The following is a 15,971-nucleotide window of genomic DNA, read 5'->3' on the forward strand; positions in this document are numbered from 1 at the left end:
ACTTGCTGATGGGTGGCAAGTGGGAGCCAAGGGAAGGAATCAGGAATTGGGAGAAATTCCATGCCTAGCAAAGGGATGAAGGGTCAAGAGCATGTGTCCTCTCAGGCTTTCCTCTGGAGAGGAGGATGGTGCCCTCTCATCATTTCCTTGTCTTTCTGCCAACTGAAATCCATGCCACCAAGCTGTCCTCTTCAGCTTAGGACCCTGTGGTTTAAGCCCTCGAGGATGTGCAGATCATGGGAGGGGGAAATTGAGGCACCCAGATTAACCCACACCTCTTAACAACTCAGACCTGAATGGCTGCCCAATAAAACCGGCCTTCCTTCCTTCCTCAAGAGCTCCCTGTCCCTCAGACACCTGGTTCCTAGGGCCCTGGCTAGGAGGAGAAAGAGAATGGGAACCATCCAAAGAGGCCTGCATTGTTCTCCAGTGAGTGACTCACACAGGGAATGCTCTGTCCCCCTCAACAGCATTTTGCCCATGTGCTGTTTTGGTGACTTCCAGGAGCTATGATCAGAAGTCCTTTCCACTGCTCTTGCTTCCTGGGCTGTACCTGGGCCCTCCACCCTCTCCCCAGCTGGAGGCAAGCAGGGGGACCAGACAGGTGAAAGCTCCTCCGAGCCTGGCAGATGCCGGGGGCCTGTGAGACCAAGGTCTCACCTCAGTTTCTCTCTCTCTGAAGGGGAAGTGACAGAAATGCCAGTCAGTGTGTGGTGGCTTTTTATTACGGGCGTGAAGTGGGTGTGGGGGCAGGCAGGAGGGGTGGCTCCCACCTAGACCAGCTCCCCATTTCCAAACAGGAGCTGTCCAGGGAGCCCAGGAGGACCCAGGAACTGGGGGAGTGCAGGCCGGAGACAGGTGTGATCGAGGAGCAGATCTTTGGTGAAGGAGGCTGGGCCCTACTTCCAGCGCCCGGTGACTTTGGCCTTCCCGCGGGTCTTGGAGCTGCAGGGGAAGCAGGACCCAGTGACATGGAGACACAGGCAGGGTAGCAGGTCACCACGGGGCTTGGGTAGGATGGGGGTGCCAAAGGTGAGAGGAGCAGCCTGGAGCTGCCTCCAGGGGCAGAATAGGGCAGCAGCCTGAAGCTGGAGGGAGGCTTCTCTGCTCCATATCCCACACCCACCAGCAATCAGAGGCCACAGGGAGAGAAGCATGAGGCCCTGGAGGACCCAGAGAAGGAAACCTGTGGGCTGAAGCAGAGGAGGAAAGCCTGGGAGCCTGGTGCGCTCCAAGGAGTAATGGGATGGCTGGAACGTAGGGAAGGAGGGGACAGGCGGTGGGCTAAGCGAGGATGACCTCAGACACTTACACTTTCTGGTTATCGTTGATCCTGTTTCGGAGAACATTGATCTGCAAGAAAAGTGGGAAAGACAAAGAGCAACACTGAAGCTGATTGGCTCAGGTCCCAGGTGGCCTGGGGATGGGGAGAAGGGGGCTGAGTGCAGTGGCGCAGTAGAAGGAGGAGCATCGAAGAGTAGGAGGAGTTAGGATAGTCAAGGGTTAGGAGGGGCCCGTGTGCCACAGGCAGAAGCCAAGGAGCAGCTTCCAGGATGCCTCATGGGCCTCTCACTGTGGGGTTCCAGGGCCATAGTAGGTTCAGGATGAGAGTCCCATAAGGAGGGCCTCTGAGAGCTGGGCACAAAGCTGGAGGCTGTGTCATGGAGGCCTCCTAGCAGCCCAGCCCAAGACCCCTCTAGGGCTCCCCGACCCAGCTGTCCACCATCCCAGAAGCTGTGCCCTTTGAGGGGTAGCATCCCCATGCACCACCCCTGCAGGGCGCTGCCCCAAAGTTTGGCAAATCTGTGTCCTGTTGGCCAGTACAGAGTTCAGTGTGGAACCAAAAAAGAAAAAGAAAAAAGTGGAAGACGCAGGCCTAGAGAGGTCATAACAATGGCTGACACCTGCTGAGCATTTAGTGGGTGCCAGGCTCTGTCCTGAGCACCTTCCCAGATATGAACCCATAGGACTGCTATGAGGGCATAATAAGTTAATACATGGGACATGCTGGGAACAGTGGTTGGAACACTATAGTAATAACAATAATTAGTATTATCTCTGTAACCCTCACAATCACCCTGTGAAGTAGATCGTAGTGTTACCTGTGGAAATGGAGGCAAGGAAGAGTAGACTAACTCACCCAACGTCACACAGCCAGTGAGGGGCACAGGTCAGGCATTATGGCTCCAAAGTCCATGCCATTGTCACCAGGCAATACAGCCTCTCTCCGTATTGGGAGGTGGGAGTGCCCTGTAGCCACTGGGGCCTGAGCCTGCCCAGGGAAGGGCTTCTTGCCCAGGGAGGAGTGGTTTGGCAGGAGCAGCAGAGGAGACCCTCCAGGGGAAGTTGAATTCTTCCCTTAGTCAGCAAAGGCGCCCCAGGGCCGGGGTTGGGGGGCTGCGTAGGGAAGGGCTGGTAGCCAGGTCTGAGCTCAGGGATGTAGCATCCGTGTCCTCTAAGCCATTTCCTTGCCTGGTGTGTGTTCGCCTAGGACCCTCATTAGTGCACATAGGACACTGAAAGACTGTGGGCTTGAAGCTCAGCCTAACTGTGCCCACACCAGGGCCTTGGATGTACATGGGGAGAAGCACCTCTCTGAGGGCAGCCCTCCCCCTCCACTGGGGGTCCTGGCTTGGTGCATCCTGGTCCTTGTATCCAGCTCAGATCACTGAGCTGCTGCCTTGACATGTTAGACACCCCCAGGTTTGGAACCCCAGGAAAGTGTCTCTGCTCAGCACCCGCAAGCTCTCAGACACTTCCAGCAAGCAGTTGTCAACGTGGTGGACATGGTACACTGCTGAAGGCCAGGCAGCAGGGGCAGATGCAGGAGCTGAAGGGGGCTGGTGGGTGATAGGGACAGGGACCCAGGGACCTGCAGCAGTATTATGGGACGCAGTGAACCAGGAGGAGCGTGAGATGGAGACGCTGGGCGGGGACAGCATGGCAGCCCACCTCGTATTTCTGCTGCTTGAACTTCTCCTGCAAGTCGAACTTCTCTGCCTCCAAGTTATGGATGCTCTGCCACAGCTCCTTGGCCTTCTCCCTGCGCAGGCAAGGGTGGGAATGGGATGAGGGCCAATAAGGAAGGGCCCTCCTGGGCCTCCGTCCTGGTCCCGGCCCACCCCCCAGGGTTCCAGCCCTCCTTGCCACCTCCAGGCCTGCCAAGGGTACCCCAGCCCACCCCCTGGGCCTGACCCAGCCTGGGGACCAGACGGCAGCACCCAGTGCTCAGGAATGGACACCAGGGGCTGCCAGGGCAAAGTTCCAAGAACAAACGGGGAGCAGGAGAAGCCCTTCTGGCGCAGGAGAGCATCTAGTTCAATCCCCTGTACTGACACCCGTGTGCAGGTGGGTAAGATGAAGCTCAGAGAGGTGGGGCACCTGCTCAGTTCTCTTTGCCCATCAACAAAGCCCAGAAAGGAGCTGGCCCCACCTGCTGGAGCCCAGCTCTGGTCCCACCAAATTTGCCGTGGGAAAATATGTGAGGCAGTCACGCCCTCTGGTGGCTCATACAAGAAGTGTCCTCGGCCCGACCCCGCCCGGAGCAGATGCGGGCAGTGCCCCAGGACCCCTCCTCCCAGCCCCCACCTCAGCTGATCTTCATTCAGGTGGTCGATGGCCAGCACCTTCCTCCTCTCAGCCAGAATCTTCTTCTTCTTTTCCCGCTCGGTCTGCCTCTTCCCACTTTTCCGCTCTGTCTGAAGGGTGTGGAAAGCAGAGAACACTGACCAGATTGCCCCCCTCCCTGTCCGCTAACCCTCCCCAAACCCCGTGGGGGTGGAGCAAGGCCTGTAGGAGGGCCAGGTTCTTATGCTCGTCTTCCTGCCACACCCCACACTACCAACTACATGCATTCCCTGGGGAAACTGAGGCGGGGCAAGGAGGATCACGTCAGCCTCTTCCTTCTTTGCCTAACTAATCTCTTCCACTTCTCACCAGCTTCCCCCCGTCCCTAGCCAGCCCAATCTCTTCACTCCTCCCCTCCAGCAAGGCGCCTTTCCCTCCCAGGGAGCTCCCCAAAACTATGGGGAGGAAGAACGCGTGAGGTTTTTGGTACCCACCTGGGCCTGCTAAACCGGGAAACCATGAGAGAGAGGCCCAGAGAAAAAGACCAAGACGGCAACAGAGACAGAGAGAAGGCGGGAAGACAAAGGCAAAGAGACACGGAAGAGAAGATTCAGACACTCGCTGTAGGCAGCCGGGTTTACTAGGACGTGGGTCTGGGGGTTACAGCAGGGGCTGTTTGATAGACTTTGATGCCAAAGTCTTGGCTGGTGTGGTCACCATGGGGACAGAGGCAGGGGGTGGCCTAGTTCTGAGCTGGGGACTAAGCTGGAAATCTAAGAAAATGTTTTGATTCCTTCCCTACCCAGAGAAAATAAATTTCACATACCCCTCCTCCCTTGAGACTGGAGGATCTAGGAGGAATGGGGCCCAAAAGTTAGGGATTGAGAGTCAGTTTCCAGGAACAAACCACCTCACATCTGTGCGGCACATAGACACTTTCCATGGTAGCTCATCTGGGCTTCTCAAAGCATCAAGGCAGACAATACAAGTGCCAGTTAAGGAAACTGAGGCTCAGAGGTTGCAAAAGCTCACACAACTGTATGTGGCAGAGTTGGGTCTCCAACTAGAGCTCTGACTGTAGGCACAAGGCTCTTCCAGCTGCACCCAGCCTCCTTGAGGGATCCTGAGCACTGCTGGGGTCAGGCATGGGGAACGCCACTGGTGCCCCAGGCTCTGCCTGTAGCCCCTATCCCAGCAGGCCCCTCCTAGTGCAAGCCACGGTCAGGCTGAAAACCAGCTCAGGGGCTGGGCATGAGGAGACCTCAGTCTCCCACCCACAACAGCTGGGAATCTCTTCCTGGGATCTGACCTAAAGTCTACCTGCTGCAGTGGACACCTCATTCCTCAGGGCTATACCAGGACCTCCTGGCGACCCCTGCTGCTCCCCACCTACCTTCTGGATGTAACCCCCAAAATGCATCATGTTGGACAAAGCCTTCTTCTTCCGGGCCTCATCCTCAGCCTTCCTCCTGTTCTCCTCCTCCTCTCGTCGAGCCCTCTCTTCCTGATTTACAGCAAGGAGGAAGAAAGCAAATTAGAGGAAAGGACGGGAAACCCCGATTCTGGGCTGAAGCTTATGGTCTTTATGGGTGAGCTCAGCTTTCTGTCCGCTGGGCAAGGAGCTTTCTGAGGGGGTAGCTCCCAGCACAGGGTTGGCCCACAGGAGTCCACTGACTGAGAAATGACTGTGTGAATGAATGAGGTCTTGATTCCCAAATGTGAGGTCTCGTCACCCCCTCAAGCTGGGAGTGCCCCTGGAAGACCTGTTGCTCTGGAAATGCCTTCAGCAGCTGCAAGGAAGAAAGCTACAGGGCCTTCAGTTCCCACGAAGTCTGCACTGGGGAAGGGATGAGGGCTGGAGAGTGTTATAAAATAACATGTTCGTAAGGACCCAGGCATTTCTCTCTTGTTTGCTGATACATTGTCAGAACCAAGACAATGCCCAGCACTTCCTAGGTTGATATTGATTTTTTTTTTTTTTTTTTTGAGATGGAGTTTCGCTCTTGTTGCCCAGGCTGGAGTGCAGTGGCGTGATCTCGGCTCACCGCAACCTCTGCCTCCTGGGTTCAAGTGATTCTCGTGCCTCAGCCTCCCAAGTAGCTGGGAGTACAGGCATGTGCTACCACCGTCAGCTGATTTTGTATTTTTAGTAGAGACGGGGTTTCTCCATTTGGTCAGGCCAGCATCGAACTCCCAACCTCAGGTGATCCGCCCACCTTGGCCTCCCTAAGTGCTGGGATTGCAGGCGTGAGCCACCGCACCCGGCCAATATTGTCTCTTGACTGATTTCATTCATGTTGATGAAGAGAGGGGTCTGGGGGCCCAGCGGGAGCTGGGAGCATGGGGGTCTCCATGGGCCTGGGCTGGGGGTCACTCACAGCCAGGCGGTTCTGCCGCTCCTTCTCCCGCTCATTCCGGATGCGCTGCTGTTCGGCCCGCTCTGCCCGACGTCTCTCCTAAGGCGAAGAGGCAAAGCCCACCCAGGTGTGCATAGGGAGAAGGTGACATTGCAGGTACAGAAACCTGCATGGTGTGGCAAGGGAATTCCTGGGGGGGTTCCTCCCAGAGTGTTGAAGCAGTGGTGCCCGGCCTCCAAGGGCCTCCACTTTCAGCCAGCTCCATGGACATGCACAGCAGGGTACCTGCGGTGACCCATCTCCAACATTCCTCATGGTGAGACTGCCCTCCACAATTGGGAAACATCAGGCAGGCTCCTCCTGAGCTCTGCCCTCACCTGCATCCCACCCTGCCCTGGCAGCTGCTCTGTGCCATATGCTTGGATAGATGGCCAAGTCATTGCTCCAGCCAGAGCAGCATGTCTGTGGGAAGGCAAGTTTGATGGGGAGAAACAAAAGCAATCAAAGCAGCCTCCATGATCTGCAGGAGAAGGATGTGGGATTCTGCAGGTCACACTCAAGTTCCCTTCATCTGTAGGGGAAAAGGAGGCAAGGGCAGGGGTGGGGCAGCAGGCCTGTGACCAACCAGTCCACAGCCTGGGCCTGAATTAGGCCCTGGGGAGGCCTGAAACAGATCAGACTCAGCTCTGGCAGTCAAGGAGCATCCAGTCGGGTTGGGGAGAGCAGGCAGGGACCCAAGACACCAGTCAGGGCTGCAGGAGCTGTGCAGAGTGCTGGAGAGCCCCTGAAGGAGAGCTCACACCCAGCTGGGTTTGAGGCACCAGGGAAGGCTGTCTGGAGGAGGTGGGGCCTTGCGAAAGGGAAGGAGGACAGACTGGGCCATCAGAGAACATTAGGTGGGCAGACTGGACACCTACGATCCTGTCCTTCAGAGAAACGAGCTCCTCCTCCTCCTTCTTCCTGTTCTCAAAGTGAGCCTCAATCAGCGCCTGCAACTCATTCAGGTCCTTCTCCATGCGCTTCCGGTGGATGTCCTGTGGGTGGACCACTGCGGCTCAGAGGCTGCCCCTCCAAAGAGGCCAGGGGAGAGATGGGTGGACTAGACACACCCCACCACAATGCAGAAGACCTCTGGCAGGGTCTGGCGCCTGGTCAGGGAAGGGGCAACTGTGGCCTGAACCCAGGACCACACTCATGGACGGGCACCCACCCTGGCCGGTGCTGCACCCATCCCACCTGTGCTCTACCACAGCCCCAGGTCACAAAATCTCTGTCACTGGGGGCCCTTGGGACTATCCCCAGCCCAGGCCTGCTCAACCCACAGCCACCACTCACATCAAAGTCCACTCTCTCTCCATCGGGGATCTTGGGAGGCACCAAGTTGGGCATGAACGACCTGTTGGAGAGAAGAATAGTCAGTGAGCATCAGCCCCATTCTGGACCCAGGGACTAAGAGTGTCCAGGACAGGGTCCTACTCCTTCCTAGAGAATCTTCCAGCACTGCCCCCACCAACCACAGCAATGATATTAACACTGATGTCAACAATGGCAGTCCTCAGCCTTGCTCAGCACCTGGGAAAGCACAAAGCTCTTTCACATATGCCATTTCACTTCATGCTCATGATATGCCCATGAAGTAGGTATTGTTAATCTCACTTGGGAGAACTGAGGCTCAGGGAGGTAGAGTGACTTGCTCAAAGCTACACAACTTGGAATCCAAGAATCTGTGACAAGATGGCATGCTTGTCGGACTCCAAATCCCCTGGTGGACCCCGCAGAAACTCGCCATGAACCCGGGAGTCTTGCAGTTTGGTCCTAGTCCCACCACATACTGAGACCCAGGGGGTTCTCTGATTCTTCGTATCTCCATCTTCCCCCAGCTGTGTGGAGCTGAAATGAGATACCGCAGTGCACAAGAGGCCAGGAAAGGGAAAGGCACTGGACAAATGAACTGATATGGAATGTCTTGGGCTGGTTTCAGAAGCCCCCACTGAAATGGGAAGAGCCTGTGAGTGGGAAGAGGTGCCATCTGCTGGCAGGGTTGGCATCATCAAAAGGGAAATGCTCCCTATAGCCCAGCCCCCCAGCAGACACCACCTCCAGGTGGGTTTCACGTGTGTGGCACCAAGCCGCCCTGCCCTGCCCTGCCCCCTCTCAGCTCTCTGAAGCCGCCATGCCTAGGCTGGCACGGTTTCATTGTTTAGCTCCCCACAATTTGCTTCCCTTTATCCCCAGGTCCCACTTCGGCCATGGAGGAAGGTGTTCTGGCCATACTGTGAGAGAGGAGAGTGTCTGTTCAGGGCACTTCATCTAGAAGAACATAGCCTCATCCCTGCCAGGGTGCAGGATCAGTGATGGAGTGTTGGGTGGAATTCAGCCCTCACTCCCTTAGGAAGAGATCCTTGTGCAGTACACAACTTGTACAACTGTATGTGGTAGTCTGTGCCCAACAAACCCCCAGCCCATGCCCACTGCCCCTATTGCATCCCTGTTCCATCATTATCCTCTCTCCCTGAGCCTCTGCTCCTGACTCTACCCAGATGCATCCCACTCACCTGGGCTTGGGTTTGGACTCCTCCATTGGGCCATCTGGAGGAGACAGAAGCACACAGCCATGGGTCAGGGGGCCCCAGATGTGGTCCCAACTCCACCCTCGATGAGCTAGACCCCTGTGGATTTGCATTTCCCCAGCTGCACAGAGAGTCCCTCCCGGCACTGGGGAGCCTGATTCCAGAAGCATCCAGGAGAATAAAGGCAGCAGGGGCTGCAGATGCCACACTCCCTCTCCCATAGAGTTCTGCAGGGCACACACTCATGCAGTGTGGAATTTCACACAAAGCCTTCTCTCACTCATCAGTTCTGGGCAAAGCAATTTTGCTTCTTTTGGGCTTCACAGTGGGGAGGATTCCTTTGGAAAGGTCCCCAGGGGTCCTGGCCCTAGAATCCCTTCCCAGGACTTTGCCTCCTTTGTTACCCCCTGGACTTCCTGGTAGCCACAGGGCAGAAGCTGATGACATGATTCCAAGCCCCAGCTGGTTGTCCCCTCCCCTCTGGAGAAGTGACTGGGACCACCTAGAACCCTGGTGAAGGCTGCAGCATGACGATGACTGCAGCAGTGGCCCACCATGACCATCTATGCATTGGGATTTCATCCTACAGATGCCACATCCTACAAGTGACTTCACCTAAGCTCTAGGAGCTTCATGTGTAGATATGACTTCTGGGTCCCATTGCTCTGTCCAGACCAGGGGGCTGGACAATGGTCCCCTCTCCCACTGGGTGCCACCAATGCAGCTTCTCTGGGAGGAGAAGGGGCAAAGTTTAAAGCTCAACATCTAAAACTTCAGAAGTGCCACCAAGTTCTGTCCTCTCCTCTCCCAAACCCTCTCAGTGTACACCCACTTCCCTGGAAGGAGCACGGTGGGCATTCTCCTCCAAAGCTGCGGTGAGGGGCTCCTTTGCCTCCCTTGTACCTCTCTCCTGATATCCTTACCTTCAGCTTCCTTTGCTTCCTCTTCTTCTCCATCTTCTAAATGAAACACGAGAAATCAATCAAGGTCCTTGTTCTGAGCTCAAGTCCCCCCATCCCACCAAGAGCCTCCCCCACAAATAAGTCCTAGCCAAGATGCATGCTGTTGGTTTTTGGGGTCACAGAGCTGTGTCTCGCATGCACATTCCCCTGGACCCAAGACTCTGCCTGACACAAGAGAAGGGCTGAGTCAACGTTTGTTGACTGGGCAATCAACAGTTGAATCTTAGCCAATAGGAGAATCAGGTGCACATGGGAAAGCCTGTTCTGGGGTTTCTTACTGCCTCAGGAATGGCTCCGGGGGCTCTCACCACCCCCTGAGGTCCCTGCACCCTCATCCAGAGACTTACCTTCTGCCCTGGTCTCCTCGGTCTCCGCCTCTGCTTCAGCCCCATCCTCAGCATCCTCTTCTGCTGCCTCCTCCTGCTCTAGAGAAGTGAAGCAGACAGAGTGAAGAAGCAGGCCCCACTCGTGCTATCAGGCAGAACCCAGAGCAGAGAACAGGCAGTGGGGAGTGGGGATGGGGGTCAAGACATCCAGGTCCAGACGAATTTGGGGACAACCAACGTGAATGCCAGGGGGCTGCCATTCTTGGTTTTGACTGTCAGCTGCCTCCTCCCACCCAGCTTAGCCCCCCTCATCCCAGAGACCTCTCTGATGACAGGACTCCACCTCCTTCCCCAACTTTCCAGCCCAGAAGTTCCACCCCGTGTCTGGCACCACAGAACATGCCCTGCTTAAGCTGAGGTGTCCGGAAGCTCCTGTCCTGAACCTAGTGACTCTAGACACCCTCAATCCACATCTCAAAGAAATCAAAAGAGTATGACTGTGTGGCTGGATGGTGCGCCCAACATCTGGATCTTCATACTATCCAGAAAGTGGACAGGATTTTTCTATTTTTATCCATTTGTTTGGCAGGATGTGGCCCTCATCTCAATCAAGCACTTGGAGTAGACAGACAGACACAGATAAGGGAGACAGGATGCTGCCTGGCCTGGGCTCTGCCTGTAGGAAGTGTTTTGTGATGCCTGTTCACTGATGCACTGGGAAGTGGGTGCCTCTTGGCAGAGGGAGAAGAAAAAGCCTCAGGCAGGAGGAAGACACCATCATGGGAGAAGGGTCGGCCTTCATCCTCTCTGTCCTCCCTTCCCAGGTCTGAGTCCTCTCTGAAGCCTGGAGATGCCTTTTCTTTGATCCCTGCAGGAGTCTTGCCTCAAAATGATCCTTCTAGGTGTGAAAGCAGAGGGCTAGCGAGGAAGGACATGGCCATTGTGGGGTTCACCTTTAGGCCATCCTGTTCACACCTCTGCCACCTCATCTGACATGTCACTTCTCTGTACAATATACCCCACCCCACTCAGTGGCCATGCCACATCCCAAGGATGGGGAGCTTACTATCTCCCCAGCACACCGACTGCATCTTGAGATATCACTGTCAGGACGCACTTTCTAAAATTACGCCCTGGTCTCACTCTCTTGTCTTGGTCCTGTGCTCCCCATCAGCAGGGCGCATCTGAAGGCTGACGTCATGTCCTTCCTGCTCTGGCTATTTCCAGTCTCCCTGGCTGTTCTCCAGAGGACTTCGTCCCCAGACCCCCCAATCAACACCCTGGACACCCTGCCTGGCGCTGTCCAGCTCCTAAGGAGCGTCAAGCACAGAACACTGGGATGTGCGCGGGGGCAGAGTGGCGCTGCTGGCTTCCAGATGCCAGGCCCCCTCTATGGCCACATTTGGAGCAGTTTGGGAGACCAGCCAACCTGGGTCCCTCCCACCGCCCAGCCCAGGGAAAGGATCAGGAACCAGGAAGAGGAGCCAGTGGCCCTGAGGGTCAGGCATGATGAGCAACTCGGAACTGTGATCCTGGTCCCTGGGACGACTGACCCACTCCATCCCTGACCCCAACTCCCACCCCCCAGCCCCCAGAGCAGGGCCCCTGGACAAGCAGGCTGTACTCGGGACAGCAGGCAGCAGAAAGCACCACAGAAGGAAAGGCTGTACTACCGTCTTCATCCTCTCTCCAGTCTTCCTCTTCTGAGGTTCAGGGAGTGGCCGCAGCGGAGGGGAAAAGCGAGACAGGTTAGTCTAGGAGCAGAGAGCCCAGGGCAGGAGCAGCCACCCAGCGCAGTGGTTTTAAGAGTGTGGGCTTTGGAGTTAGGCCGGCGTTCCAATTCCCAAGCCACTACTTTCCAGCAACAGGGGCAACTCTCTTCTCAGTTGCTTCCCTGAGCCTCAGGTGCCTCATCAGTAAAATGGGGATCATTCTGCTCACTTCTCAGCCCTAGTGAGGACTGAATGACCTACCACGCATACAGCGCCCAGCAGGTGCCTGGCATAGGAGGAGCACGCTATCTGTGGTAACTGCACTGCCTCTAGACGACAGAGCCTCGGCTTCCTTCTTACGAAGACAGAGGCCCCTAAAGAGCGGAGAGTGGGGGATAATTCACTCCCATCAAATTTCCTGCCCTTAACGAGCATGCCCATGTTCCTGCTCTGAATGAGGCTCTTGGGTATTCTGCAAACCATGTCCAGTTTCCAGAAGCCACACTTTAGAAAGGCTCACTGGAGAGCCTGGCCCCAGGAGAGATTTGCCCGGCCTTTTGGGAGGAGGCTGCCCCACCTGAGAAGGGTCCAGCATTATAACCCTAAGGAAAGAGGCTGCATCTACAACAGTTGTTCTATGTACAAATATCTGCCCAAAAAACAGTTCCAGCAAGTGGAACAATTTCTCTCCTGGAAGAAGGACACTTGGCACTATCTATCCTGCAGGCTTAGCGGACACCCATCTAGAGGTTGCTCTCTCTTGATCATTTGCAGCCAGATCCTCAGCTGTGTGGGAGGCGGGTCTCATCTATTCACGGCAAGCAAGGCAGATGCTACATGGCTCAGACCCCAGTGCAGTGGAGAATGACTCTGTTAACTCACAGCCAAATTCTACCGTGTGTGGCAGGCAGATTGGTCCCAAATCCAGAGATCTATGTCACTAACTCCACCACCCCAAACCTGTTACAAGGAAGTGGGAAATCCTCCAAAACAAAGGAAGGGCCACCATATCAAGAGTCTGTTCAGGGAACACAGCAGAATTTGGAACCAGCTAGATTTTTGATTCAAAAATATATTTCCAATAGCTTCTGAAGTATCTGGTGTTCTTTGAAAACCAAAAAAGATGCCTGTGACCTCTTTCAGTTTCTCCTGTGACTTTCTCTTCTGTCTCCTCTTTGGCCAGACACCCCTGGAACAGCCCTAAATGTGCAGGAGGGTCCCCATTTTCCCTAGGAGCCATGGGGAGCAAAGGAGGGGCCATCTGAGCTCCCCCCTTGGACCTTCATAGAGACCCTTCTCCTAATGTCTACACGCCACAGGCTGAAGTGATACCTGAGCCACTAAAAGGCAGGGTCCACCTGCCTGGGGTGTAGGGGGAGGACTGGCATGAAGCCTCTGAATCACTTCCATGCACCAAGCTCTCAGGAAGAAGGAAAAGTGAGGGCATTCTTTCAGAGAGATGTGGGACCCCCAGCTGAGGAGGGCAAGGGGTTAACTGATCAGAATAGGAGCAGCAAGAGGGGCCTCTGCAAGCTCAGAGTCATAACAAAGCTTCATGCCGAGATAAGACTTCTCAGATCACTGAGCAATTTCATACTCACAATCGCATTTGAGAAATTACTAAATGGAATCTTTCAGGGTGTATCATGGCATTGTGGTTATGTTTTTTTAAGTAGTACTTATCTCTTAGAGATACAGTGTAGCGAAATCTTGAAGCATGAAATGACATGGTGCCTGGGAACAATTTTGGACGTCTGCTCTAAAATAACTGGGGGAAGGCGGAGTATAGAGGAAAGAAGATTGGCCCTAAGATGATGATTGTTGAAGCTGGTAATGGGTACATTGGGCAGGGGGAGCATTATTATTATTATTGCTACCTTTATATGCATTTAAAATTTCCCATGATAAAAGGGAAAAGAAGCAAAAGTAATTGGGAAAAGTGGTCACTGGGTTTGAAGCAAATGACAGACAGAAGAGACAGGTTTAAATTGTTTGCCTCAAGACCCGAGCAACCCAGATAGGACTGATTCCCATTTTAGAAGGCACCGTTGTTGGAGGATCTTGCTGAGCTTAGAGTGAGGAGCAGGGACAGATGAGCTGCTTTCCCAGGGCTCCCAGGATTTCCACATTCCTGAGCCTGCCCCTTTCTGGCTCTCCATCTGCCTGAGGTACATACCTTCAACAGCTGCTTCTGCTCAGAAGAGAAGTCCAGGCAGCAAGAGAAGAGAGAAGAGGTGGGTCAGTTTCAAACCAGGCTGTCTTTGATCCAAATGAGTACACACGTTTACGCTTACCTTCCTGCTCCCTGAGAGCAACAGGAAACACTGTTAGTAGCTCGCACACATGCACATGCAAACACACATGCCTGCACACATATGTACACATGCATGCATGCACACACATGCACGCACAGGCTTGCACACACTGGCCTTTCCCCAAAGATAATCTCCCCTTTTTTTCCCCTTGTTGGCTAGTGGAGTCCACGCTGCCCTGCCCACCTTGCGATGACACCCACTAGTCTGGCCTGCCCTTCTCATGCAGGGCTGCCTCCTACCATCCTCGGCAAGCCTCCGCCCCGGCCAGCTTCGTCTCACCAGCTTTCTGCTCACTTACTCTTTCCATCTTTGCCCAGGCTGTATCCCTTTCTAGAAAGTCCTGCCCTCTCCCAAATCTCTTATCTCTCCAAATTCTACACAGGTAGGACCTGCCTTCTCCACACAGCCCCCTGACTGTTCCAGCCCCTGATCTCCCTCTCCTCAGAACTCCTGCACTACCAACAGCTCGCCCTCCACACCGGGTCCCATTTGCTAATTTCTTCCCCCAGTTTATGTCTTCATATCTCAACAAGATAGTAAGTTCTGTGAGGGCCGGAGCTGTGCCTATACCTCTGTCTCCTCCCTGGTGACCACTATCCTCCGTAGTTATTGGATTGGCTGTGTCCCGCCCCCTGGTTTCCCTCTGGGACAGGACTGTGGGCGGGGCACTGTCAGGGAGAGGAGGGATCCAAGACGGGGTGATAACACTGGGTTCTGAGCTGGGTTTTGGGGAGCACAATCAGCTCTGTGGCCTCTGGAGAGTCATTGAACCTTCCTCAGTCAGCTTCAGGAGACCCAACGTCTCAGCTTCTCTGTTCATGGCCAGTCCCCTAGCCAGGACTGGCCAAGGACCCCAAAGACCCTGGAGCTGAACCTCTGTGCTTCCCAAAGTCCCTCAGCCTGTGCTCTGCCTGGGATCTACAACCCAGGGGTACAGCAGTGGAAAGGAAATGGCTATATCTCTCCCCAGGGTGCCCAAAACACACATAGCTACTTCTACCCAGAATCCTAGGACAGCTAGGAGGCTCCTGGACCAGGCGTCAGGGCAGCGGGGGGAGGGGACCCCACTCAGGCAGGATGCTCCAGATACTCACTCCTCCTCGTACTCTTCCACCACCTCTTCCGTGTCAGACATGGTCTCTGCTCTCCCTCCAAAAAGAGAAAAAAGTCAGTGCAGGTGCAAAGGGAAGCCTGCCTTCCTCAGAAGAGCTCTGGCCCCTGTTTTACAGAGATCAAAGAGGACTGGGCTGAATCTAGTTCCACCCCTTATGAGCTGTGCGACCTGCAACAAAAAGCCTCTTTCCTCCCCTGCCAGGGGAGATAGTGACACCCACATGGCAGCAAGGCCACCTGCTGACGTCCACTTCATTCCTCGCCCCTGAACAGGCAACACTGCCTGGGATGCTGCATTTCCATCTGTGACACTCAAGACAATGTCTGCAGTTTCTCACCCTTTCCGTCCACTCCGCCCACCCCCACTCCACAGGATCTGTTTGGCACTGCACAAATCTTCACTGCACAAAGGCTCACTGCAGCCTCAACCTTCTGGGCTCAAGCGATTCTCCCACCTCAGCCTCCTGAGTTGCTGGGACTATAGTTGTGCACCACCATGCCCAGCTAATTTTTGTATTTGTAGTAGAGCTGGGATTTTGCCACATTGCCCAGGCTGTTTCGAACTCCTGGGCTCAAGGGATCCTCCTGCCTTAGCCTCTCGAAGTGCTGAGATTACAGGCGTGAGCCACCACACCCATTTCATCTGTGCTGGACAAAAGTGAGACCTGGACAAAAGGTATTTGGGCACCCCAAGAGACCGGCCTGGACAAAATTTATTTAGAGACCCTATCTCTAAATAAATAAATAAAAGCACACAGAAGGGATCCTTGTGGTTTGGGATCTTTTCAGTATGTCCACTATGGTGATGGATACATGAACCTACACAGGTTAAAGTTGTTTAGAGTTTCTCACACACAAGGTGCAATTGTGGGCAAATCTGAATAAGATCATAGATTGTATTGATGCCAAATCTTGGTTTTGATATTGTACCAGTTTTGCAAATGTTGCCCTTGGGAGAAACTGGGCACAGTGTGTAAGGGCTCGCTATTAAAGACAACTGCATATTAGTCTTTAATTATCTCAATGAAATTCTGATTAAAAAAATGTTC

General features: G+C 54.5%; 1 protein-coding gene across 6 annotated transcripts in view; it reads right to left on the reverse strand.

Moving 5' to 3' along the window:
- Window positions 1-703: 703 nt before the first annotated feature.
- Window positions 704-15,971, reverse strand: part of LOC105484711 (troponin T, cardiac muscle) — a 40,346-nt gene continuing 25,078 nt past the window's right edge. Inside the window, exons 2-16 of one of the 6 annotated variants that reach the window (XM_071077892.1) lie at window positions 14,904-14,958; window positions 13,789-13,799; window positions 13,671-13,685; window positions 11,456-11,485; window positions 9,804-9,881; window positions 9,418-9,453; window positions 8,480-8,513; window positions 7,260-7,320; window positions 6,842-6,958; window positions 5,946-6,023; window positions 4,961-5,071; window positions 3,589-3,698; window positions 2,953-3,043; window positions 1,313-1,353; window positions 704-945 (exon numbers count right to left, since the gene is read on the reverse strand). In XM_071077892.1, coding sequence (XP_070933993.1) covers window positions 900-945; window positions 1,313-1,353; window positions 2,953-3,043; window positions 3,589-3,698; window positions 4,961-5,071; window positions 5,946-6,023; window positions 6,842-6,958; window positions 7,260-7,320; window positions 8,480-8,513; window positions 9,418-9,453; window positions 9,804-9,881; window positions 11,456-11,485; window positions 13,671-13,685; window positions 13,789-13,799; window positions 14,904-14,944 — 900 coding nt within the window. In that variant the 5' untranslated portion in view covers window positions 14,945-14,958 and the 3' untranslated portion in view covers window positions 704-899. Of the gene's footprint in view, window positions 946-1,312; window positions 1,354-2,952; window positions 3,044-3,588; window positions 3,699-4,960; window positions 5,072-5,945; window positions 6,024-6,841; window positions 6,959-7,259; window positions 7,321-8,479; window positions 8,514-9,417; window positions 9,454-9,803; window positions 9,882-11,406; window positions 11,486-13,670; window positions 13,688-13,788; window positions 13,800-14,903; window positions 14,959-15,971 lie in introns of those variants that run through there. The other 5 variants (XM_071077879.1, XM_071077878.1, XM_071077886.1 and 2 more) reach the window with 5 other exon arrangements.

This window comes from Macaca nemestrina, chromosome 1 (genome assembly GCF_043159975.1).
Source record: "Macaca nemestrina isolate mMacNem1 chromosome 1, mMacNem.hap1, whole genome shotgun sequence".
Lineage (NCBI taxonomy): Eukaryota > Metazoa > Chordata > Mammalia > Primates > Cercopithecidae > Macaca > Macaca nemestrina.